The sequence below is a fragment of the Uloborus diversus genome, chromosome 7, assembly GCF_026930045.1.
Source record: "Uloborus diversus isolate 005 chromosome 7, Udiv.v.3.1, whole genome shotgun sequence".
In the NCBI taxonomy this organism is placed as follows: domain Eukaryota; kingdom Metazoa; phylum Arthropoda; class Arachnida; order Araneae; family Uloboridae; genus Uloborus; species Uloborus diversus.
Window position 1 is genome coordinate 26,742,453 of NC_072737.1, and position 25,434 is coordinate 26,767,886.

The 25,434-nt window shown below is 30.5% G+C and overlaps 1 protein-coding gene across 1 annotated transcript in view; it reads left to right on the top strand.

Moving 5' to 3' along the window:
- LOC129225750 (U2 small nuclear ribonucleoprotein A'-like) overlaps positions 1-25,434 on the top strand; it is a 37,746-nt gene that overhangs the window by 6,874 nt on the left and 5,438 nt on the right. The window contains exons 2-7 of the mRNA XM_054860248.1: positions 1,425-1,465; positions 2,304-2,410; positions 6,938-7,063; positions 9,606-9,708; positions 16,214-16,378; positions 23,668-23,770. Of these exons, the coding sequence (XP_054716223.1) occupies positions 1,425-1,465; positions 2,304-2,410; positions 6,938-7,063; positions 9,606-9,708; positions 16,214-16,378; positions 23,668-23,770 (645 nt within the window). The remainder of the gene's footprint in view (positions 1-1,424; positions 1,466-2,303; positions 2,411-6,937; positions 7,064-9,605; positions 9,709-16,213; positions 16,379-23,667; positions 23,771-25,434) is intronic.

Below are 25,434 nucleotides of genomic sequence, written 5' to 3' on the forward strand. Positions count from 1 at the left end.
CGGTTTTTCTGGAAAAATTATATTTGACTAAAATGTTCAACATAACAAGGTTTTGATTAAAAAAATCTTTGACATAAAAATGCAAAGTAACATTAGATAAATAGGCAAAACCAAGGAGAGAAATAATTTTCTTTATATCAAAGTTTACGAGATTTAGAGTATAGTGTAATTATATTTCTATATAAGATATATTTAAACTTTTAGTTTTAAATGAAAACTAAAAATCTCACAAATAATACATTCTGTAACATAGATTTAAATGGTACAATTTCGTGATGGAAAAAAAAATATTGTAAAAGTTACTGCTTTCTCATGTTTAAAAAATAGCAAGCACTCTCTCTTGCTTGAAAACGCATGCATAATCCCAATATTAATTTTTAAGTACTGTCATTTTCCTTCCTCAAGGCTTAATCTCAAAGTTTTTTTTTAAACTTAAAGAATAACGATCTTGACCGAAATTCTCAAAAAAAAAAATAATAATAACTGCATTAAACCACAATACTAAGGTATACATGAGGTTAATTAAAAAATAATAATGTTGTTCTTTGATTTTAACAAATAATATGAAGAGTAAAGATTGTATCTCGGAAGGATCTTTAAAGATTTTGTGGATTAAATAAATAAGTATACAGGCTTGGATTAACGTCTCCTTTTTCACAAGGACTGTCAATGTCAAGCTTAAAAAGTTTCTATTTTCTAAAAAAAATATTTACACATAATTTAATTCTGAATAATTTGATACTTTTTGTATTACCATACGCGAAAAACATTTTGAATTATCTTAGAAAAATGTAAATTATTCCCAATGAGATTAATGTCAACAATATATAACTGCATAAACCTCTTTTTCTCAGAAGTCTTTCTTTTTTTCTTTTTTTTTCTTTTTTTTTCTCGAAAAGTTTTTTATATATTTTCATACAACTTTTTTTGTAAATTTGTCTGGTTCATTTCTATAAACCTAAACCTCAATTTAACTTGAAAATCAAGCTTCAAAATCTCTTGCTCGAAAACACATTTTTTTCCCTCTCTCTTGAGTTACCTGCATCAGAAAAAACATAGAAGTATATTTTTGTGTGAAATGTACATATTAAAATTTTACATAATTTGAAATTTGCATGGTATTTGAAGAAGACAGGAAATAATTAAGATATATAGATGTAATAACTTTGCGTGGTTTTAATTTTAAATCATGTGCAAAATAATATATTTAGAACATTTCAATTATTGATTCTTACTTTTCTCATTCATATATTATTGAAAGCAAGGGTTTCCTAGATAGATATCAACTAGTCGATTGATTCTAAAAATTACCTTTTAAAAGTGTTTTAAGTTCAGTACCTTGTTGTTTCAAGTTTGTACATTGTTTTAAATACTTGAGTTCTATACATTGTTTCCCTAATTGATTACTTGTTTTTCTCCGACAGGTTACAAAATTGGAGTTATTGAAAATTTGGGTGCAACATTGGTAAGAGTAAAATTACTACTAAATTTAATTATCATATTCTAAAATTGTAATACATAACTAATTTGAATGTTTTTTCAAGATTGTTATACATCTGATTAATATTATATATTTTATTAGATATGCCTTCGTAGAATTTCTGATTTAAAACTGTTTGTTGCTCCTGTCATAGCAATAATATATGCAATATAACATTGTAGGTGAAACATTTTTGATCGTTCCATTAAAAATAAAAATCAATTATTGCTGAATTGAATATGAAACACTGGAAAGTTGTATTAATTGTTTTTTAGTTATTAAATTAGTAGGTCAGCAAATTGCATTTTTGCTTCAATATAAGTTTTTTAAAACATATGCGCAGAACAAAACTCAATTGTGATTTTATTTTCACAAAATATTAACTCATACAATTTTTATGAAAAATATGTTTTTTTACTAAAAAATTTGCATCCCCTAAGCCATGGAAATTTATGAGCAGAAGTCATGGATTTGAAAACTCGAAATGTAGCAGATGTACTGTAAATATAATAAATAAAAATAATAGATGTGAAATACATGCACAATAAAATTAGCTGAGATGGCTCAGAATATGAGAAACTAGCATAAGAATTCAGTGATGAGTCTTCAATAAAGAGACTAAAAAATAGCTAAAATTTCCGCATTGATTCATACATCTGGTAATTATCAGCTTATGAGAATATTTACTGGATTTACTTTTATTTGTTTTTCAATACCTTGCTTTTTGATATTAAGGTTTAAATTATGTTTTTCCTTTGCTGCAATGTGATAATCAAATTGATGAGTTATTTTTTATTTATTATTTATTTATTTATTTTTTCAGGATCAGTTTGACTGCATTGATCTGTCAGATAATGATATTCGAAAATTGGATGGTTTTCCCCAGTTGAAGAGAATAAAATGTTTATTGCTGAATAATAATAGAGTTTGGTATGGTTTCTGTTGAAGTTTTGTTTTGTTTTTCTTTTTATTCTTTGTAACCTTTTCATGTTTCAGACTTTAATGGTTTTAATATAAAACATCGAATTCATATCACATTATAAAGTCTTCCTGGTCATATTATTTGAATAATAAGTGTAAATTAATATATTGTATGTAGATACACAGCATATTATCTTGATCTTAAGTGACTTCAGAGGTCCTCTGTTTTAAAATTTAGCTGTGATATTATCACCAGGCATGTAACTTTTTCTGTGTTTTCTCGGAAATAAGCTTTCTGAGAGTTATTTTTGATATTGATCTAAATCCAGTGAAAATCATGACTGAAAATAGGGAGAAGAGGTCACTCTTAAAAGGTTTCTATAGTTTAAATCAGGGGTGCAGAAAATGTTTTTATTGCCAACATTTCCCCCAATCTATATGAAAATTTCCCCCAAAATTTTACAATATATATGTTTGAGATAAAAATTCATTCCTCTTACTATAGGTATAGATAATTTTGAAAAAATAATTGCATCTTTAAAACTAATAGAATGAACTGGTAACTTGTAGAACTAGGTATCTAAAAAGTAAATTAAGTAAATACATGTAAGTTTTAGTTAAAATATCCTATCTATTATTTATTATTAAATGTAAATTATTTTCCTACGAATAGTTAATCAAAATATAAAGAGTGGTGATGCAAAAGAAAATGCATTCAAAAGACTTACAAAATAATCGGAACATTAAAAATAAAAAAAAAATGAATCTGCAAAATTTCTCTAGATGGTTCGCACATATTCTGCACCCGTGGTATAAATAAGTTTTCATTATTTCAAATATGTATAGTTAGAAAATAGGTTTCTATTAGAAACATGACAGCACTTGCATCGCCAAAAATGGCACGCCATATTGGAGATTTTGTGCCTTTTGCATTTTGCAAATATTTCATTTCTTCTGTAAGTTTGAAGTTGTTTTAGCATTTCCTGCCTTTAATCTGCTGATTTTTATATATTTTTTGCTATTATTAAATCTTGGGTAGTTTTTAATTTCTTATTAATGAATTTTATTATGCATTTTAACATGCAATGCATTTAATAAAATCCTGATTTATGTATAACTTAACTGTGCTGGTTCTAATAGAGGTTATTTTCAATCCTTGTGAAGTTTGGCTTTTTTTTTTGCAAACTGGCATTTTTATGCCTGTATCTCATGCTACTTGCAGATCACTTTAGATACTAGCAAATGTATATATATATTGCAGCAGAGTTTCTTTCAGAGATATGAGGATTTCTAGAAAAGAGTATTTAGGATTGTTGGAATTTCTGACGAGATTCGTGACCTTTGTTATTGAATTAAGTGAAAAGGGTTTAAGAAAGGGTAGCAAGTTATTCAACTGAAGCTGAATCTTCATTCTAAGCTCTTTGAATGAATGCCAAAGGATAAAGCAGTAAATACTTCTAAAGTTATTATGTTGGAGAAGGAAATCTTCTGAATTCTCCTTATAAAGTACGAGCTGTACCCGCACGGCGATGCCCTTGCTAAGCATTTAAAGGAAGTCCGTTGAATAAAAAAAATCCACTCCCCTCCTCCCTGTTTTTGCGCCAAGTTTGACGCCCACTGCGATAAGCAATTGCGATTAAAAATCACGGTATATCTAGGACAAAATGGAAATCCCGTATCCCATACGAAAAAGGATTCAACTCCCCAGCAGAAAAACAACACAATTAAAAAAACTGGGTACATCTAGGACAAAAAGGAAGTCCCGCACCCCGTATGAAAAATTTATGTATAGAAAAGCTGTCGTTTGAGAAAAGAAAAAAAAACTGTAGAATTTTAAAAAAAATCAAGGTGCAGACCCCCGGGGTATGTTTGAATTTTGTGCCAAGTTTCAGGGCTGTAGTGCTATGGGGTCTTCTGGCCATCGGGTACAAACAAAGAAAGAAACACCGTCACCTTTATATATATATATATATATATATATATATATATATATAATAAAAGTGAAAAATATTGAAATGACCACACCAAGAGCCCATAGATGCGCAACGCAGCAAAACTAATATATATATAATATATATATACTATAATATGTACTATATATGTATAAAGAGAGAGAGGGGGGGATATTTGAATGTATAACTTGATTTTATCTCAGTTTTAGAGCTATTGGATTAAGGTGCATTTTTTAGTTTTGAAAATTTTTAGGAAGCACCTTGCTCAAAATTTGATCAGAGCAATTAATGAAAGCTATGATTTTTGTCTTGCTCTTACAAATGTTATTGAACACATTCATAAAAGCTAAAACAGAGACACTTCTCTCGAGAGTGTTACTTAGCTTCTTGATGATTCACCTTTTGAATCAAAAGACATTCAGCTCTTTTATTATGAGTAACTTTTAAACTATAAAAATGTGCATTAGAAGAGTCTGGTACAGTTGCTGTTAGGCATAGCTTTGTTTCTACTTCCTTAAATCAATGATTTCTGATTTTATTTCTGAAGTTTGGAGTATTGTTGAAAATTAAAAGGATCAAGTGATATTTCAATTAAATTTGTAAAGAGCAATTCTTTATATTGTATTTGAGCTGTTGCATTTGCAATGCCTGATCTTTCATTACCAAGAGTCAAATTTCCGTGTAATCATCTGTATAGATAGTTCATGTATTTCCTACTTTTCTCTTTGTTGGATTTTTATTGTAAATGCCTTTAATAACTGTCAGACAACATAAAATTATTTGAGAATTTGTGAGTAGGTTTTTTTTTTCATGTTGGAATTCTATTGTGGGGAAATATGTAAGTTTTTGCTTCCCTTCCACCTCCAGGGATGAAAGTTTCCCATGTTAAAAAAAAAAAAAAACTGTTACTCATTGCCTAATGATAAAAAATAAATTATTTTTAAATAAAGAGAATATCTTCAGTTAACCAACAAAATCAGGGTGACGACAGATCAAGGAAATCAGGGAGATCAGGGAAAAGTCAGGGAACTTTATTAATCAGGGAGAAATCAGGGGAATATCAGGGAATTTCGAAAAAATAACCAAAAATTCAGGGAAAATTGATTAAATGAAGAAAAAAAAATTTTTTTTTTACTTTGCAAAATTAAGTACCCTAATTTCCTACGAGTCTTCTGCCAATTATCTGTTGAGAAAAAGTAAAATTAATGAGGTGCGATTATACACTGCCACATACTTGTGCATGTTTTTTTTCTCAACGTCAAAGTATTGAATCTTAACTTATTAAACGGAGGATGAACTTCCCATGATTGCTTCTGTGTCTGTAGAGTTGTTTATTTTATGTAGCTCAAATTTACCTTTCACGAGTTCCAAGCTACGTAACATAAACAACCTGCAGGCAAAGAGGGAGCCGTCATTAATTCATTAGCTCCCTTGCCTTTACTCATTGTCTTGAAGTAATTAGCATACTGTAATCATGATTTCAAGAAAAAATCTTTCTTTTTTAAATTAATACAGATAAAAGCTTAAAAATTATTACTTTATCGCATTTTTAATTTAATTGCTAAAATTGAATGTTGAATGAGAACTTCGTTTTTGGCCATCGTATTATTCGCTGTCGCCTCAGATTACACAAAGGTTTTTTTTTTTCCAGACTATAAAATTCCTTTATTTTAAAATCAAGTTATATATACATATAAATATATTTTGAAATTAATTGATTGTTTCTTTTTGCATTTAAAGGTTGTTTGTTACAAAAGTAATGTAAGATTTTTTCCCCCAACAAATAAGAAAACCATTTGAAATTGAGTTACTTTGTGTACATAAGTATTTTTTTTAGTTATTCTTGCAGCAATAATTATACTGCTTAAAAATGTTTTTCAAAATTATTTCTATATAAACTTTTTAGTTTTATCATAATTAGATATATCTTTCTGGGTGTTTGTAATATTTTTTTAGAATTCTAATGTTAACTAGTTACTGAAAGTAAAGTATAATTGTTTTAGATTTCCTATAACATTTTCTTGTAGCTAATTTAATGTACTATTTTTAGTAAAAAAGGAGCATCTTTTCAAAATATATTTTTAATTAACAGCTTAAAATGTTTTAAACACTGCATTTTATTTAATATGCAATGGTTTTCAAGTAGGCCAAAGCAAGGAAACTATTATCATTGGCAACGTAAATCAGGGAAATTTGGTGAACTTAGTCAGGGAACTTTTTTTCACAGTTACTGTCGCCACCCTGAAAATAGATTTTTATTTTTAAGTTTAACATTTTCCTTCTATTTAAGAGCTTTTATTTAAGAGCTAAATTTGAGACATACCATCTTTGTATTTGAAAAATTTCAATCTTGATAGTTTTTGCAACTGCCCCCCCCCCCCCCCCTCCCATTTTATTAGGGGTAAATTCCATAAACTTTTCTCATGTATATTTTAATACTCCAACTTCAAACCTTATATGTTATACCATTTGACTTATGCACAAGTATTAAAGAATAATAAGCAGTTTGTTATAAAATCCGTCATTTTTCATATAGCTTTTGCAATAAACTATTCATAGTAATGATTTTATTCAAATATTTTAGCCGAATTGGTGAAAATTTACAAGAATGTTTGCCACAGCTTGATACTCTGGTTTTAACAAATAATCACATTCAAGAACTTGGTGATATAGATCCTTTAAGCACTATTGAAACCTTAACCACACTTAGGTAAGTTGTTTCTAATTTATGTATACAGTAGACCCTCATTTTATTGGATTTGATTTTACAGTTTAGCATTTGTTGTCTTTATTTTGTTTTGCATGGATGCGACACAGCAAACAGATAAAATTTCCCCCTTTTTCAAAATTCTAACTTTTGAGGTTGCAGATAACATGCAATTAACTGCGTTTCGCTGTGCAAAATTAGCTGGAGACATTTTTTGCAAATTGTTCCGGAGCTCTTTCTTATAAGTAATATTATTTAACTCACTCAATTCAAAACTTACTGGAAGAAATGCTTTTAGAAGTTACAAAGAATTACTAAACGAATCAGGATACGGACATTGATGACATGCAACTATAAATTTCACATTGCAAGCTTCGAGCCATTCCTTGGCAATGGCAAATGATCTTTCTGATTTGTTAGTGAATCAAGATTCCGTCATGGAAGTGATGTAAATGATCATGGATGCGTTAATGCCCTACAAGTAACTAAAGAGAAAAATTATATGAGCGGCAAGTTTAGTCAAGTTCTTTCTACATATTGTAAATATGTATTGAAATTACATTTAACTCACAATATATTTATCTATCGTTACAATGAAGTAGGAACCTAACCCAATTTTAACACTATACTATTAATTAAGTCTTTATTTATGTTTCCTTGTTGTGCAATGTGACCCCTACGCAAAAACAAGGGTCTACTGCTGCATTCCGTTTTCAGTCAACTGCGACAACATTCTAGACCATGTAAAAAACGTTTGTCACAGAAGGGGGACAGGGCTTAATTAAGGTAATATTGTAAATTTTCGTTTTCTGGAAAGATTTGCTTGTTTCTTCCATATTTCGTGAAAACGGAAAAGTATAAGAGTAGAGAATTGGGGTTATGTAATGAGGGAGTGTGAATATGACGATTATTATTTTAAAAAAAATATCGGAAACTGGCTTATTCACAAGCAGCTAACAATATTTGGTATCCAGTTGAAAAATTGGGTGCTCATTAACTCGAAAACTCTATCTCTTTTTTTTTTTTTTTTTATCTTCCTGAGAGATCTGAGACATTGAATATGAGCTATATGTTAAACAATATTGAAAATTATGTAAAAATAAAACTGCACAACTTTAATAGACAACTTTTGAAGTGATGTATAAGGAGTTGTATAGAAATTGATGCCACACTTTTTCCAACAAATGCTTACCCTACCCCTCTTTCTTTGTCACATGTCACACTTTTTCATCAGCATTTTCTTATTTCAAAAAAATAATGTGACACTTGTTAGACCAGAGGAGACTGCCATCCACGAGAAGAACGCCACCCAATCAGGAACCGGCATCCACCAGCAGCTTTGGAACGCCATCCAATCAGGAATCAGCACTCACCAGCGGTTTACTTAAATACCAAAGTGATCGAAGTAGTCCATCAGTCACACCTAACTCATTCACTGATGATGTCAGCCGCAGAGCTTGACGAAACGTCTGGATTTTCTTTAGACCGCGGTCAATAAGCCCGGAAATGTTATTTCTTCCTGTCCTTCTCCTTGTTTGCAAACAATTTCATGAGTCCCTCTCCACCCTTAAAATGTGACATGATTTGTGGATAATCCTAACTAGGTACTAATAATAATGAAATTTTCATAATTTCGGAAGACCGTTCCTTTCCTTAAAAATATTTTTTGGAAAACTATCTTGCAACTTCTACATTTGTAACAACCTTGTGCATTGATGTCTATTCTTAATTTCTTCAATGTTCCCCCCCCCCCCCCCAAAAAAAAAAAGAAAAATTAATTGCGATGTTTATAATGATAATGAAATTTTGTTTTAAAAATTATTTTTAGCTGGTAAAGCTAGATTTATTCATTTGAAAGTGGTTCTCTAATCAACACCTCAGGAGCAACCTAGGAACATTAATTAAAAACTGGTAATTTATAATTGCTATAACTTTGAAGCAGTGTATAAAATATTGTAATAATCAAACAAATTTACCAAGCAGCATTATTAAATATTTTTTAGCCATTCTTATCTTTCCACCATGAATATTTTTTGCTATCGGATGTAGGTCATTTTATTTGTGTATCACACTTATATATTCAGTAAAAAAAAGTCAATACTCAAACTCGTTTTCCTGAACTCTTACTGTTTTTGTGTCTGTCATTTTTAAGGCTGGCTAAACAACTGAATGTCTTTCATTTTGAATCATACATCTTTTCTGCATATTTATATTTTGTTTCATACTATATCTTAAAATGCTTGCAAAGTTGAAGATTGTTATAAGCAATAATAATAGTGTTGGTTGTTATCATACATGAGTTTCTTAACTGCCCATATTTTAGAGAGTCCACAGAATTTTAAGTTAAAATTAAAGTACATCGTCCCTAGTGCATAACTGCAGTGGGATATAACAGTGATAAATCTCAAAATATACATTATGAGAGATTTATTTGTACATAAATAATATATCTGTGTATTGATGTGAGTATTAATGTATGTAATTATGTTTTATGTATGTATGTGAGTTTATAAGATGCCTAAGTACTTGTCAACTTTCTTTACAGCTTAATGAAAAATCCTGTGGCTTCTAAGAGGTACTATCGGTATTATGTCATTCATAAACTTCCTCAGCTTCGCCTTCTAGATTTTCGCAAAATCCGAATGAAGGTAAGACTGATATTCTTTTTCATATTAAAGAAACATTAATGTTAACCTTTAAATTGCGTCAATCTGTATTTATGTTACTGCGGTATATTTTCTCATTTTTACAACTTTTTAAAAACTTCTGTGCCTTGCTTTAAATTATAGAAAAAAATATATTTCTTTTTGAGTATTTAAACCAAGAAGTTATGTTATTTAGTTAATTTTTTTATGTATTGGTATATTTGAGGAGGAGAAAAAGTATATAGTATTGCAACCTTTCATTTATTCTCCTAAAAATTTATATTTGATGTGATGTTTTTTCCCCCACAACTTAATCCAAATTCGTAACAATTGCTTACATTTTATTTCTTTTTTAAATAAGTGCGCAAATGTTTCTGAATTCAAATAAAATCAGCCCTATCAATGAGGCATGTTCACATCAGTGGTAATCACTCAGTCTCTTGTCTTTGATTTATATTCTGCCAGTAGAAGTATCTAGTCTGGTTGGCTACTTTAAAGCATGGGAAATCAAGGATCTGATAATTTTCGGCGGGTGTCCTGCTATTTCACCCTGAATTTAAAAACTGCTTTTTAAAATGTTATTTTTTTGGGTGCTCTTAATTAATTTTTGAACAAATGGTTGGAGATTCATAATTGAAAAAGTTAAAAACTTCATTTAGAATTAACTTTGCAATTCAGCAGCTTCATTGGCCAAAGCTCGAAAAATGTTGAAATGTTGGCATGGCAATCAGCATATTGGCCTGTAAAATGCATGCCCAAACAAAATTTTTGCCTGCCCAAACATTTTTTTTTTTTGGTAGCAAATTTGTAAAAACTTTTTTTTCCAAATAATATACCAATTTATTTTTTGAAAAAGTTCCTTGATTCAATTATTCTGTGCGAGCAAAAATGAAAATATGTACTCGTTTTATATTTCTGCTTGCCCCGCACCAGTCAGGCAATGTAATTTTTGAGTTCAAATGTAGCTTCACCAATCTTACAATTTAACTACAGAAGTTGTAATTTTTGAAGTTCATGTTTATAGACGTAGAAGATGTAATTTCTCTCCCTTTTTTTTCTTTTCTACATTTTTAGTAGACTTAATAATTGAAAAGTAATGGTGTAGTTTATCCAAATGCAGGGGTTGTCCATGTCCAGAAATGTGATAATTTGTTTTTAAATTCCTCAAAACATAGGAGTTATGTTTTTTTTTAAAGATTTTCGCAAATGACAGTTTTATTTACAACTAGTGGCACCTGCACGGCTTCGCCCGTAATAGAAAAATTAAAGGTCTTTTGGTTCGTTTGTATATTTACAAATAATGTATGGTGAATGTTCTCGCCAATTGGCTTGTACCGACGTTACAGTTCCACGTTATGATAATTTCGTATCTCGCCAATTGGCTTGTGCCCATGTTACGGTTCCACGCTATGATAATTTCGTAATTTATGATAGTTTTTTTCTTAAAATTGGAATAAAAAAAGAACCACATCGAATTTTCGAAAAATCGCTTCGAGGTGCACACCCCCATGCTACATACTCACTTCGTGCCAAATTTCATGAAAATCGACCGAACGGTTTAGGCGCTATGAGCGTCACAGACATCCAGACATCCTCTAGACAGAGAGACTTTCAGCTTTATTATTAGTAAAGATGTATCAAATGAACTATGAAGTCATAGAATTGTTATGAAAAATTCCCTTGCACTTATATTTAAGTTCCTATGATCATATCCGTAATTATTAATGTTGTTCTTTGTAGCGTTACTGAAAGTTTTTTCTTCACCATTTGAATTAATGAATTAATAACCTTTTTTTTCCTCTCACAATTTTTCATTTTGTTGTTGGTCTTCATAAAATCTCTGAAGCAAATTTATTTTTTGTGCAATTATCCTGTAAAATGGTAATATTCGTTATCTCTACAAACTTTTTCTTTTTTTTAGTGGTTAAACAAATATTCAAAAACTTTTGTTTTTGAACATTTTGTAAAGACATGCCTATTAGATCACATTTATGAAATTAATGCTAGTCATGATAAAGATTTTGGTTATATCTATTTTTCCCCTTTGAGTTAGTAGGGGAGAGTGTTCAACCTTGGGACACTGCTAATTTCTAAGAATCTATTTTTAGCAGTCATGTTTTTGTAATCTCTAATAGTGACCTTCACCACTAAATGGTGCCCTGGTAAAAATTTGCATCAAGTGAGTAAAATTAACGATTTTTGGAAGAAAGAAAGTTTCATGACTCAAAAGTACGGTGGAATATGTTTAACACAAAACTGAGGGGACCGAGATATTTTTTCGTGTTAAAAGATTTCTTATTTAAAAAAAAAAACAATACTTGCGAATATTTTCAATGCCATCAAATTTTGTTTCGAATTCCATTCCAGGGGTCGATCCAGCGCCAAATTGGGACCGCTTTGCGGCCCCTTCACAAAATTCCGCATGGCAAAAGCGGCCCCATTCACAAAATTCCCCATCGCAAAAGCGGCCCCATTCACAAAATTCCGCGTCGTAAAAGCAGCCCCTTCACAAAAATTTATATAAAGGCAGCCTTTTCACAATATTTTTTAACCGCAAATGTGTACGCATCTACGCGGGAGCCTCTTCCACCTTCCCCCATCTTATCTTTTTGCTTGCTGCGTGAGGTGTTTTTGCTTCAGAGCGTCAGAGGGGGGACGGGAGAGGGACACTTGTGATTGGTAGCTTGTTTTCAGGAAAATCCTAAATTTTACTTTGATTACGCAATATATATTTAGTATTAATTTGTGTTGAGTTTCAAAATCCAATTCTAAAATAACTTTTCTTAAAATAAAAATGTTTTACATGCTGTTTTTATATTTTTATTTCTTTTGAAGATCTTGATTTCCTTACATCCGCCATAGTAAACGAATTTTTCGCATTTTTGATGTTTACTGTACCTTGTTAAGAGGCAAACAAATAAAATTTCTTATATATTTATTAACATCATTAAATTGCAAAGTTTTAAACGAAATACCTACTCTGCAAGAACGTCAAAAGTCAAAAAATTAAACGCTGAATGCTGGTGCAGTATTATTTTGGGTTTTAATTACTTTTAAGTTTTTCAAACACATACATGGAATCTTTAATGAGTATTTCACTTCTGTGTTAAGAAATATGTGATATCTTTGAGTCTGTTCATTTTGTATTTATTAGGAGTTATCATTACGTTCAGCAGCATGTGCAATTTTCATTGCTCTTAAAGTATTTGAGAGGGGCAAACAGGAAATCTGTTGTGAGACTTTCACCTTAAGAAAGTGTGCCTTGCATATGTATATTTGTAAAAAGCAATAAATGTAATGTATGTGTCAAATTACGAATAAAATGTTAAGGGTCTTACTTCCCCCCTCCCCCAGCGCATTTTCTCTTGACAGCTTTCAGGTATTCTTCAAGAACTTGCAATCACCCCTGAAACCTGTCTAGGGCTTTTCTATAACGATACGACAGCTAAAAATGCTTTAATGTAATCTTTTCCAAGAAAAAAATCACGAGAAGGTCTTTTTTACAAAAATAAAGAAAAATCACAAAAATATTTTGCTTTTTCACAAAAATAACGAAATTTCACAAAAATATTTTGCCTTTTCACAAAATGGGGACCCAAAAAATAAAACCTGGATCGACCCCTGCATTCAAACAACTAGTAGTTGACATCCGTTGGAATAAAATGCAAGTCAAAAATTATTGTGTTTTAGGGAACATGTTAGTTGTCTTTTTTTGAATTGTCTATTTCAACGCCATATTCTCCACAAATTGCTCGTGATCGTCCATTGCTTTAGTCATCTCTCCATTTGAATGCACATCTAAAATCTGTGACCTAGCTTGCTTGGACCAAATCAGCAAAGCTTTTTCCAGATCTTCGTGTTTTGCAGTCCTCATCCGTTTTCTCTCCGGCTCAAACATAGACGAAATTTGATCCCTGTTATTTATTATTGTTAGAGTAGAATAGGCTATGCCAAACTTTTTTCAAATGTCTGTTTTAGTCCTGCGTTTTTCATCCACTGCATTAATCAAGTCCATCTTCAATTTTAAAGAAAAAGCCGTTTGCTTCTGTTTCTCAGCCATTATGCCCACAAAACAGGAGAAAAAAAAAAAGAGTTCAAACAAGAACCACAGAGTTTAGATCTTTGCCAAAATTGATGCGAAATTCAACATTTTCAACAACCAACCTAACAAACGAACAGGGAATTTCTTATCCCCTAACACTTGACATTTCTTTCTCTGTAGAGGAAAAAGATTCTATTCATTAGAGAGGGAGTGGAAGATCCCTGTTGAATGGAGACAAAAGCATGGACAAAAAAGGGGCTGTGAATGAAGAGGAACCGGTTCCCAGAAGTTTCACGAAACTGTTACATAAAAAAACTTTTCAGTGACTTGTAGCAAACTGGCCACTGAAGATTGAAAATAAAAAAAATATTTCGTGTTAAGCGAATTTTGTTTCGTGTTTAAAAAAAAATGTATTAAACTGCTATGTACACTGTCTGGACCGGGATATCATTTCGTGTTAACTGATTTTTCATGTTACGCATTTTCGTGTTAAAAGTATTTCACTGTAAATATTTTTTCCATTTTTATGTCGTTTTCTGTCTCTGCAATTGTAAATTCAATCATCTGAATTTAATTTTGTTATAAAAGAGAAGTTACTTTAAATAATTTGCTTATGAAAAAAATAATGATAGTGCATCTAGATTGACCATTATTTTGTTTTTTCAACCACGTGGTGGTACCTTGCTGCTGCCAAACATTTTGTACCTTAGGACACCTTCCAAGTTACAATATATGCATGATTCTTAATAATTAAGATATGTTTAGTAGCACGGAACACTGTTCTAATCTTATGTAGTCTTTTAAATTCATTTGATGTTAAATAATTCATTATTAATTATTCATAATTTAATTCACTACCATGAACAATATTTTTTTTGTTTTCTGGTGCAAAATTGGTTCAAGTATATGATTTGTTCGTGAATCATGAAGACTTTCCCATAGTACGACAGAATGTGTCCCAAGGCAGGGTTGGCAAAAACCCGGGTTTTTTTTATAAAGCCCATGGACCCAGGGTTTTTTTTAAATAAAACCCGAAAAAACCCAACTAAATCTGGGTTTTTAAAAGAAATGTGGGTTTTTTGTCTTTTTTTAGGGAAAATGGGGGGTGCAAGTAGCATATTGTAGCATAAGTATATGGACAAAGCACAAGAATTCTCTTATGGTAAAAAAAGCAGGAAATTCAGCGTTTTCTGAAGAAAAGTAAAAAAGACGACAGAACCAAAGAATGGTGAAGTTTCAGATTTTTTAGTTTCCATGATTACCAACAGTTAAGGCAAAGTTACTTCTCGAGTGATAAAATCTATTGTTTGTTTGTTTGTTTTTAATTACTACATTTTTTTCTGCATTTTACTTTATTGTATTTCATTTTGTCTTGCAAAACTACTGTAGAACCTCAAGTAGTTTAAATCCCTTTTTACTGAATTTCAGCTTAATCAAGATATTTCTTTGAATTTTATGTTGCCTGTTTTTCTATTTCTGTGTACAGAGTAAGAAATATTAATCTTTTTCGTAAGATAATAAAAGTATTGTACATCCTATTCTGTTTTCTCTCCGACCGTTTGTAAAACCTGTTAATTTATGTAACACCGAAACACGTGCCTGTTGTTATTGGCAATTTGTGCTTTTTTGAACGTTGTTTTTCCTTACTTTACTGTTCAGCACAAAGGTATTTATTTATCTCATACCTTGTTTATTCGAGATTTGTGACGTGTTGGTTTGCAGAAAATAATTCATATGAAAGCCTTTTAGCTAGAGTAGTTTCCTCTGTACAATCTACAAATATTGAGAAAATCAGACGTGACATGACTTAGTCAAAATAATTTGAGTTATTTATTGACCAGTTAAAGAAGAAAGTTAAATATATTTATTTAAAATCTTGGAAGCTTTTTTTCAATGCTGTTAAGAGTTAAGAAACTCTATTAAAGTTCAGAATTCATTTTTAAAAGTATTTAAATTAATTATTTTTTAAAATCTTCAACAAAAATTTTTATAAACCCAAAAGTGGGCTAAATAATGAGTTTTTTTAAATGGTTTTTTTTTTTTTTTTTCAAAAAAAAAACCCCATTGGGTACAACCCAATTGGGTTCAATCCGGCTAACCCTGTACCCAAGGTACAATAAGATGTCGTACCTTGGGACAACTTGGAACTTTTACTTTAAATGGCTGGCAACATTTTATTTTCAAACTGTCTGAATTAAAAAAAAATATATTGCATAGACGTATTTTTAAGTATTTTAATGTGACTTCTAGATTTGAAATTTGGTTCAAATAATTGACGTTAAAAATTAAAATATGAAAAGTGTCCCAAGGTACAACACTCTCCTCTACTGTTAGTTATTATTAAGGGAGTTACACCAACTGTTCCCTATTAATACCGAAGAAATTCTTTCCTTGTTTGATTATGTAAGATATTTTTGTAGATTTTTAAGTTCTGAGAATTATTGAACATTTTGTATGATATTTCAGGAAAAAGAAGAATCCGCAAAATTATTTAAAGGAAAGAGAGGAAAACAACTAGAAAAAGAAATTGGAAAAAGAAGTAAAACTTTTGTTCCTGGTGCTAATCTACCTAGCACATCTACTGCAGAAAAATCTACTGGTCCAACTGCTGCAGATGTAGAAGCAATTCGGGTGAGTTGTGAAATGTTATGTCTAGGGCCTTCCAAATCCAGAGCGACTAGTTCAGAAGCCATGTTGCATTAAATTTTCCTATTATGTCTAAAAATTATATGGCTGGCCTCTAAATAAAATTTCCTGGCTCCATCCTAAGATTTAAAAGATTTTGTTAGTCTCTGGCAGGGTTACCAGATTTAAGAACAGTAAATAGGGGACAGGCGAGTGAAAAGGGGGGGGGGTGATATTTTTGAGGTTGAGGGCAGTTACTGCATATGGTGTATTTTTAGGATGTGCTTTTCTACGTAGAACGTCTCTTCATGATAAATCAGAAAAATGCAATCGTAACTGAGCATTAAACTTTACAAAATGTCGCCAATCAAAGTATAAAAATATTTTTCATTGCGATTGACGACGTATGCACAAAGATATACTTTTATTTACATTTGTCAATGCACCAAGAGGAAGTAATTATTTGGCTTCTCATAGTCTGCCGCCAAAACAAAACCAAATTAAAAAAAAAATAATTTTTGCGTTTGCTGCCACATGCTTTTCTTATTGCTCTTTATTCCACAAATAATGTCTCGTTTTGTAAAATATTGTTTTTAGCTAGAATATGGGATTTTATCTGTCCCGTATGGAAGTTCCCCGCGACAAGGGACAATTTTTCAAAATATGGGACTGTCCCTTGAAATCCGGGACGTCTGGCAACCCTGGTCTCTGGTTATAGTGAAGAGCATGTGGTTAGAAATCTGTTGACCTGCAGTTCAGTGCTAAAATTATGAAACTGTGTAGGGTACATTTAGTTATTTGTGCTCCTATTTTATAGCTTTGTGTATCATGTTTCATGCCTTTTGCTGTTTTAATTATGTGCTTCAAGATGCACAAATTGAAATATTTAAATTTTTTTAAAATTATATATTGTGTGTGTATGAAATATACGTGTAGGCTACGTCAAGTGGGGGACTTTTCTGATAGCAGTGGTTGGATGTGGCATAACTGTAAGACAAATACTGTTTTTATGATGGACGGTATTAATTGTTCTTCATCTTTTCAACCCAATTTAACATATTGATGTTGGTACAAAAGATGTCACACAATCTTGCCTTATGCTGGTATAAAGTTACCCCCTTTAATGGTACATAAGTACACTTTTCCTTTTCTCAATGAGTTACAAAGGCACTGTACTGCCTGTGAGTTACAAATGTGTGTACAATTATTATTTTTCAAGTATTCAGCTCACCATTAAATGTATTTATAGTACAAGGTTCGTACGGGTCGTGGAAATCCTGGAAAGTCATGGGGAAAAAAATAATGAAGTTTCAGACCTGGAAAAGTCATGGAAAATTAAATTTTTTATTAAAAGTCATGGAAAGTTCTTTAAAGTCATGGAAAAATGTTTTGGGTAGTAAGAAAGTAACACTAGCTAAAAGAGTGCTAGAAATACTGAATGGTTTAGTATTATTGCATGTAACTTGAACAATCTCAAAAACAAATCAGAGTTTTGGAGTCCAATTTCATCCGCTTCTGTAACAGCCGCTCACCTTTTTTTTTTTTTTTTGTAATGTGATTTTACTACTGGGGCATCACTAATTTTGAATTCACCATTATTTTCAGCACTTTTTATATTTTATATTCTGTAGTAGCGGACTTGCACATTTTTTATTTTTGCCACGCCCCCTCAAAAAGTGTAATTCAATCGCACCGGAGTTCGTTTAAACTACTTGCAAAAAATTCATTATTAAATTTGTCAGTTTTTTGTTCAAGTCTTTAGAAAATGAAGACTTAAGGCAGACAATAGAACATAGAAATAGGGAAACTCTAATACACTTAAAACAGTGGTGCCCAACATATAGCTCGTAAAACTGATCCCTTGTGGCCAGCTGAAATATCTGGTTTAGAAAAATGAATACTGAAAAAGGTGGCTTTACTTTAATGAACAAATATATACTGTCAAGTTACATTGGTAATTAGATGCACTAATGGCACCAAAGGGCAATGATTTTATGGAGTAAATTTATTATTGGAAACTTAGTAATGACTCATTCAATTTTTGTCCCATTCATTACTATTCTGCTTTTTTTCTTAAATGTTTGTTTGACATTTAAACATCAGTATTTTGCATTCACTATATTTTTACTTTCCTTGAATTTAAATAATAAAGACAAATAATAATAATTTATTAGTTTCTGCAGTGTGCACTGATGTTTTTTCAATCACAAGTAAGTGCTCCAATGAGGTAGTGACACTTATGTAAAAGTCTTTCTAATGCCCATTTCCGAAAATTGGCAAGTTTGGCATTAAACAGTATTATTCTCTTCATGTAACAAAATCATGAAAAAGTCTCGGAAAAGTCATGTAAATTTTTTATCCAAATTGAGTATGAAGCCTGGGTCATTCCATGTCAGTTCAACCACACCCCAACACCCACCATCTCAGATTTCAATGAAACTTTGTATACTTCTATGGTTCATAGGCCTAAGTAACCTCCTAAAGTATTTCTTCTCTATTAAGAATAGTTTTTATTTTATGACCCTTCAAAGTTTTGAGATTTTGCGTTAGTTGTCATTCACAGTTCTCTCAGAATGAACTGCAGCTGTTTGCAAAAAAAATTATTTCTCAACAACTAAAGATAAAAAGTTTTTGAAAATTTTCACATTATACATTAAGACTTCAAGCATTTTAGAAAAAACTATATCAAAAACCTAAATTTATGTTCAGCAATTAAAAAAAATTAACAAACAGAAAATTAAAAAAAAATTTCAATAAAAAAATGATTTTCAAAATTTTAATTTTTTGGCATGAATGTCTAAATTAAAATAATTTATATATTTTTTTAAATGATCAGTAACATGTGTGCTAACATATAAAATGAAAATCTTTAGGGGACTTTGAGGGATTCTGCCCCCTTGCCCCCCTTATTTTGATAAAAGAAAAAAATCGATAACAATCTTACAAACTTAGCTAATTACTAATAGCATCAAAGAAAATTTGAATAATGACATACATTGGTGTTTGAACCCAAATTTAAACATTTTAATACTCAAGATTTTTTTGAATTGAAAGTAGTTAATTAAATAAATTAATAATAGACAATAAAAACAGGTTATCGCAAAATTCGAAATTTTCCTACAACAATTTATGCATACTAAAAATTATTGTCTAGTATGCATTAAGACAACATAGAAATTTTAAAAAAAAATCATCTAATTCTAATTTATAACTAGGTAATTAATGCAAAGTATTACAAATCCTATAAATACCAGCTCATAGTTCTTGAATTCCTTCTACCTTATGTCTGTTTTCCTACTAAGAAGATTAGAAAAAACGTATGTCATTCTAATTGTTGTGTTATGTGTAATCAGATCTAGGCCAAATACAAGTAAAAATTTGATATCTGTCCAGTAATGATTTCTCTAACCAACTGGGCAAAGAACGGACTAAAAGACAAATTCGAAGCTAGACACTTCTAGTTCTCAGAGATTTTAACTTGTTTCATTAATCTAATATCAAACTGAAACATGGATTTGTTTTCCGTTTATCAAACAGATTACCCCAGAAAAGTTCAATTTCCCGTGCCTTCTCCAAAAGATTTTTCTGTATTCGCCCCTGAAGGGCAGTATGTTGTTTAAAGCCACTTTTTATTTTAAACAAATGATTTATAAACATTCTACTCTAAATATTCCTGTTTAAATACAGTGAAACTTCAGTAACTGGACACACTGATAACCCCTGTAACTGGACATTTATTTTTCTTAAGGTTGGCCCAGTACCAAATTCAATGGCTGAAAATCTATCTAACTTGAGACACATTTGCGAGAACCCCCTATCAGTCTGCACCCAATTGCTATTTTATTTCAATTTTAGCTACCAACATTCTTTCATATTAACTTTTTCTCAGAGTTTTAAGAAATCTCTTTTAGAGAATTCTATCTTTTATCCAGGGGAGTAAGCAACCACTCTGTGCTGTTAGTGCAATTCTAAAAGGATAGGATAAAATATACCAAACTGTAGAGAAAGAAGGCACCATTATACCTGTATTTTAAACAAGTGTGAGCAGGACTTTTTATCTTTAACAGACATGACTAACAAGAACTTTTATCTCTTTTCAACAATTATGTATTTGTTCTTCACAATATATTCAAATATATTATTGATTTTACTATATACTTTTCAAAGAAAGAAAACGAAAAGAATAGAAAATTCCTTTACTAAAATTAGTTTTCATAATGTGAATATTAAGCATCAGTAAGTAAGTGACACACACAGAAACTCTGTAGGAAATAAAATTTTGGAACCCCAGTAAGTCGACATCCACTTAAGTCTAAATTTTTTCATGTTTCCTTGGTTTGTCGAGTTATGGAGGTTCCGTTGTAGTTTGAATTAGCACATTTTATACCAATTTCTTTTCTCTATTCTATTTATTGCACTTAATTGCATTGCACTAGTGTACACCCCCAAAAGCAGTTGAGGAAAAAATGCAAGTTATGTTGGGGGGGGAGGGGGGGGGGATCCGGACAAATATTGTTTTTTTTCCTTGCAAATACTAATTTGGTTTCTTATTCTCATTAAAAAATATATAAAAATCCATTGAATATGAGAGATACAATTTATTTCCTCATTTGCTATGAAGGGAGGGGGGAAGGTAATTTACTTTATTTAGAACATATTATTACTAAGCAATCAGGCTATTAACTTTTAAGGGGTGTTAACTGTAATTTCAAGAAATGAAAAGGATGAATTTGTTGCTGTACAGCAGTAACACTAAAATAAAAAACAATTCCACTGGAACAATTTTTCTCAAACATAAGGGTGGCGGTGGGAGGGGGGGGGATCCTGAAAGTGCTAGAAACTGCATGATTATGAATTGGTGTTAAGACTTAATTTTTATTTTCTGTTGTCTTAACTAAAATGCAGTAATCTGTATGCAGATATTGTTGTCTGTAACTTTTAAATTTCATGATATCTTATTTTCAGAATGTCCGTATTTTAAACAATTTTCAACTATTTCAAATTTAAAAAAAGCTTGAATATTAAATTTATATGTCTGACTTCAATATTAAACACACTTTATATTAAAATTTTTTTTTAAAGTAATTTTTGGGAACTCTGTTTTCAAAGACATAGAAGAGCTTTTCTCTATGATGCTTTCATTTTTTTCTGAAGTGGGGAGGGGGCAGAATCCCTAAAAGACCCATAACTTTTTTCATAAGGGAAGTTAGGACACATACTCATGATCATTTTTCATTGTTAAACATGATTTTTAAAACTGACGCTGATGTTAAAAATTTGACAATGGCTTTTTTCACCAAAAAAAAAAAAAAATCAAAATTTTTCTTCTTTCAGTTTTTTAAAAATTCTTAGTATAAACCAAGATTATTACAATATTTTTAATAAAAATATTCAAAATCTTAGCATTTTTTTATGAAAATTTCCAAAAAGGTAAATTTATTAGTTGCTAAGAAACAATTTTTTCCCATTAAACAGTTCAATTTAAAAATGACAAAAAATGCAAAATCAAAAAATTTGATAAGTCTATAATATCAAAATACATTGAGATTGAAAGAAAAAAAACTAAGGGGTTGCTTTTTACCACAAAATAAGGAAGTATACCAAGTTTCATCAAAATCTGAGATGGTACGTGTTAAAATTCCATTTTTACGGTAAATTTGAGGTGGAACTACCCCATATTTTAAGTTATTTCAAATGAAAAAGAAGCTAAGATTTTTTTTTTACATTTGAGTTCAATGTTCAACACACTGTATATTTGAATTTTTATCGTAATTGCTGACAATTCTGTTTTTAAGAATATGGAAGAGATTGTATGATGTTTCCTGCTTTTTTTTTTCAGAATGGGGGGGGGGGGCAGAATCCCTCAAAGTCCCCTAATGTTTTTCGTTGGATAAGTTAGAATACATATTCATGATCATTTTTTTAAAAAATTATGATTTTTAAAGCTGACCCTCTTGTTGAAATTCAGAATTATGTCAGCACCTTTTTTTGACAAAAAAAATTTAAAATTTTCACTTTCCTAATTTTTTAAAAATTTCTTATGTAAACTAAAACTATTAAGATATTTTGTATCAACATGTTCAAAGGCTTTAAATTGTGTGCAAAAAATTTCAAAACGATTATAGCATTAGTTACCAAGAAACAATTTTTTTAGTAAACAACATCTTCTCAGTTTGAGTGTTTCAAAAATGATAAAAAATGCAAAATCGCCAGATTTCAAAAGGCTATAAAATCAAAATGAATCGATATTGAAAGAAAAAAAATTAGGGGGTTGCTTGTAACCATAAAGGGATGAAGTATACCAAGTTTTATCAAATTCCGAGACGGTGGGTGTTAAAATCCCATTTTTGTGGTTGATTTGACGTGGAATGACCCGCCTGATAATAGTCATAAAAATATTAATCCAAACTAAACTGTACTGAAAATATTATATTCATAAAATTTTTCTAATGTTTATAACTTACACATTATAAGAAGCACTAAACACATTTTGATCACATTTTTAATTCTCAAAATGATAGTCATACACCAAAATGATGCAAGCGTGTGCAAGAAAAAAGTATCTATAATTGAATTTAATTTAGCGAATTTTTTCAACAGTGAAGCTTGCAATATGAAATAGTAGCTAAGAAGAAAGTACTTTCATTTCTAAATTGTTCATGAAGTAATAACCTGCATATTCATGCAGAATCTTTAGAATCAAGAGAATCTCCTATTTGAGGCATAGAATTAAGGAATCAAAACTTGAGCTTTGTACAGCAGCCCTTCATTGCATTGCGCCTCGTTATATCACTTGATTGAAATATATCTTCCTTTATCTTTGTCTCCCAAAAAGTAAAAGTAACTAAAAACGTGTTTAAATTTGAAGCCACTGAAATAAAATCTTTGCATTTTCAAAGAAAGGCCATTTCTTTTTTGAATAAATGAACCAAACTGGTGTTTTCCATTCACCTGAATTGGATGCAGTTAGCTGCCACTTGAGATTCTTGTTTCTTCAAAGACAATAGAGATATATAAAATTAATTTTTCTTTATCTTAAAAAAACAATTATAAACTAATATTTGTTAAAACTTAGTATTAAGAACTCTTCCTAATATGATAATAAACATTTTTATCGTTGCTCATAATTTCTTAAAGTTAAGTAAATAGGCACTTTTCATGACCTCAATTCAAAATGCACTGTATTGATGTCATACACCGAAATGATATGATATGTATGATAATATAGTTAGTACATAGTGAACCTTATCTGAGTTTATTTTTTGATAGCTTCTAAACTGTTTTATATTTTGTAGGATGCAATAAAAAATGCAACTACGTTAGAAGAAGTCGAAAGACTGAAGCAAATGTTGAAATCTGGACAAATACCTAAAAAAGATGCTGGTTCTTCTAGGACAGGTTAGATTGAATTCCGGATGATTTTTTATTATTTAGAAATATTTGCTCTCTGACAAAAAATCAATTACAAATTTTTATTTTAGTATCTAATCATTGTATTGTGCCAAAGATAATAAAATGCTTGGTATAAACGGTAATGATATAGGGTAAAAGCTCTAGTAGTCAGCCATTTAAGAGAGAAATTGTTGTTTTTTTGTTAACCTATAAATTTCAGTAATCAATACAAAAACAATGTAAGACTTCAGGCTATACCTTTCTGATAATGATTCACTAAATTGTTTCAGATATTAAAACATTTTTATTCTAAAAACTAACCTATTAATACAAGAAAATGCTCCAGTAGGCGGCCATAGAAATCCAGTGCTCGCCCATGTATGAGCCTAGTAGTTGGCCGTTTCAGTTTCATTACCTTTATGGGGTATGAGTGAAAAAATTTAATGCAAAACTTACAGCACAGCATTGTGCTTACAAAATTAATTATTCCAATAATTGCGAAAGAATTCTGCATTCTCGATATCTTCGTAACACCTATATTTATATTTTTCAATTTATAACCAGTTTGGATCTGCATCACATGCTATATATTTTTTTATTATTTATCTTCTACATCACTTATTAAAGTAATATCTTACACAGTGCGAAAATAGAAATTAAAGAATGGAAAAGACTCGGGGTTTTTTGGGAAAGGAGTTTTGAAAACATGGGAACGTAGTTGCTCCCCCCCCCCCCCCTTTACAAAAAGTTTCTTCATTAACTGTGTATGCTGAAAAAAGAGTGAATTAATTATCGATATGATCGACTCTTGACTGGTCCATATTCATTAGACTGAAACTTCAACATACGGAACATAGAATAAAAATTGTAGTTTTGGAAACAATTTTACCTCAAAACAAAACAAGTAAAAAGCCGTTAGAAAAGCACTTAAAAGATTGGCAATCGTAAGTACATCTAAAACAAAATTTTTTATTAAAAAGTGTACTTTTGTTGTGAACAAACTGGAGTAAGATAAATTACGTTGGTGGGTCTTTATTTTCAGAGTTTTTCTGAGGAGGGGTGGGGGGCAAGAGTATGAATTCAATGCATTTTATAGAAAATACCCATGAAAATACAAAAATGCATTCTTAAAAAATGTTTTGAAAATACAGAGGGTCCTTTGCCGCCTCCCCCCCCCCCCACACACTCATTGTCCAAATGACAGATCAGTATATGGGTAAATTGAAATTGCGATATAGAAGATAGCATGAAGATAATCTTACAGCTGCAAATGAGAAAATTAGTAAACAATGAATAAACTAAAATGGAGTGGGTAGAACGTAATGAAAATTTGAATCCATGTTATTTTAAAACAAATTCAGCATACTTTTAAACAAGAAGTAAATTTTGATTTCCTTGTGAATAAAACCCATTGAATTAAATATTTGATTAGAAGCAGTAATAAGAAGTGGTACCAACATTTGGAATAATTAGTCTTAGAATAGTCTTAGTAATAGATTTCTTGAACCTTTGGTGAAGCAAATAGTTCAGCAAAATGAGCAATAGATAGAATAATCACAGGTTTAACACTCATTGAAATAATTTGAGCTAACAATTGAAGTATTACTTCTTAATTCCTTACAATAGGAATGTTTGTTTATTGCTGATTAAACACTAATTGCAATCAGATC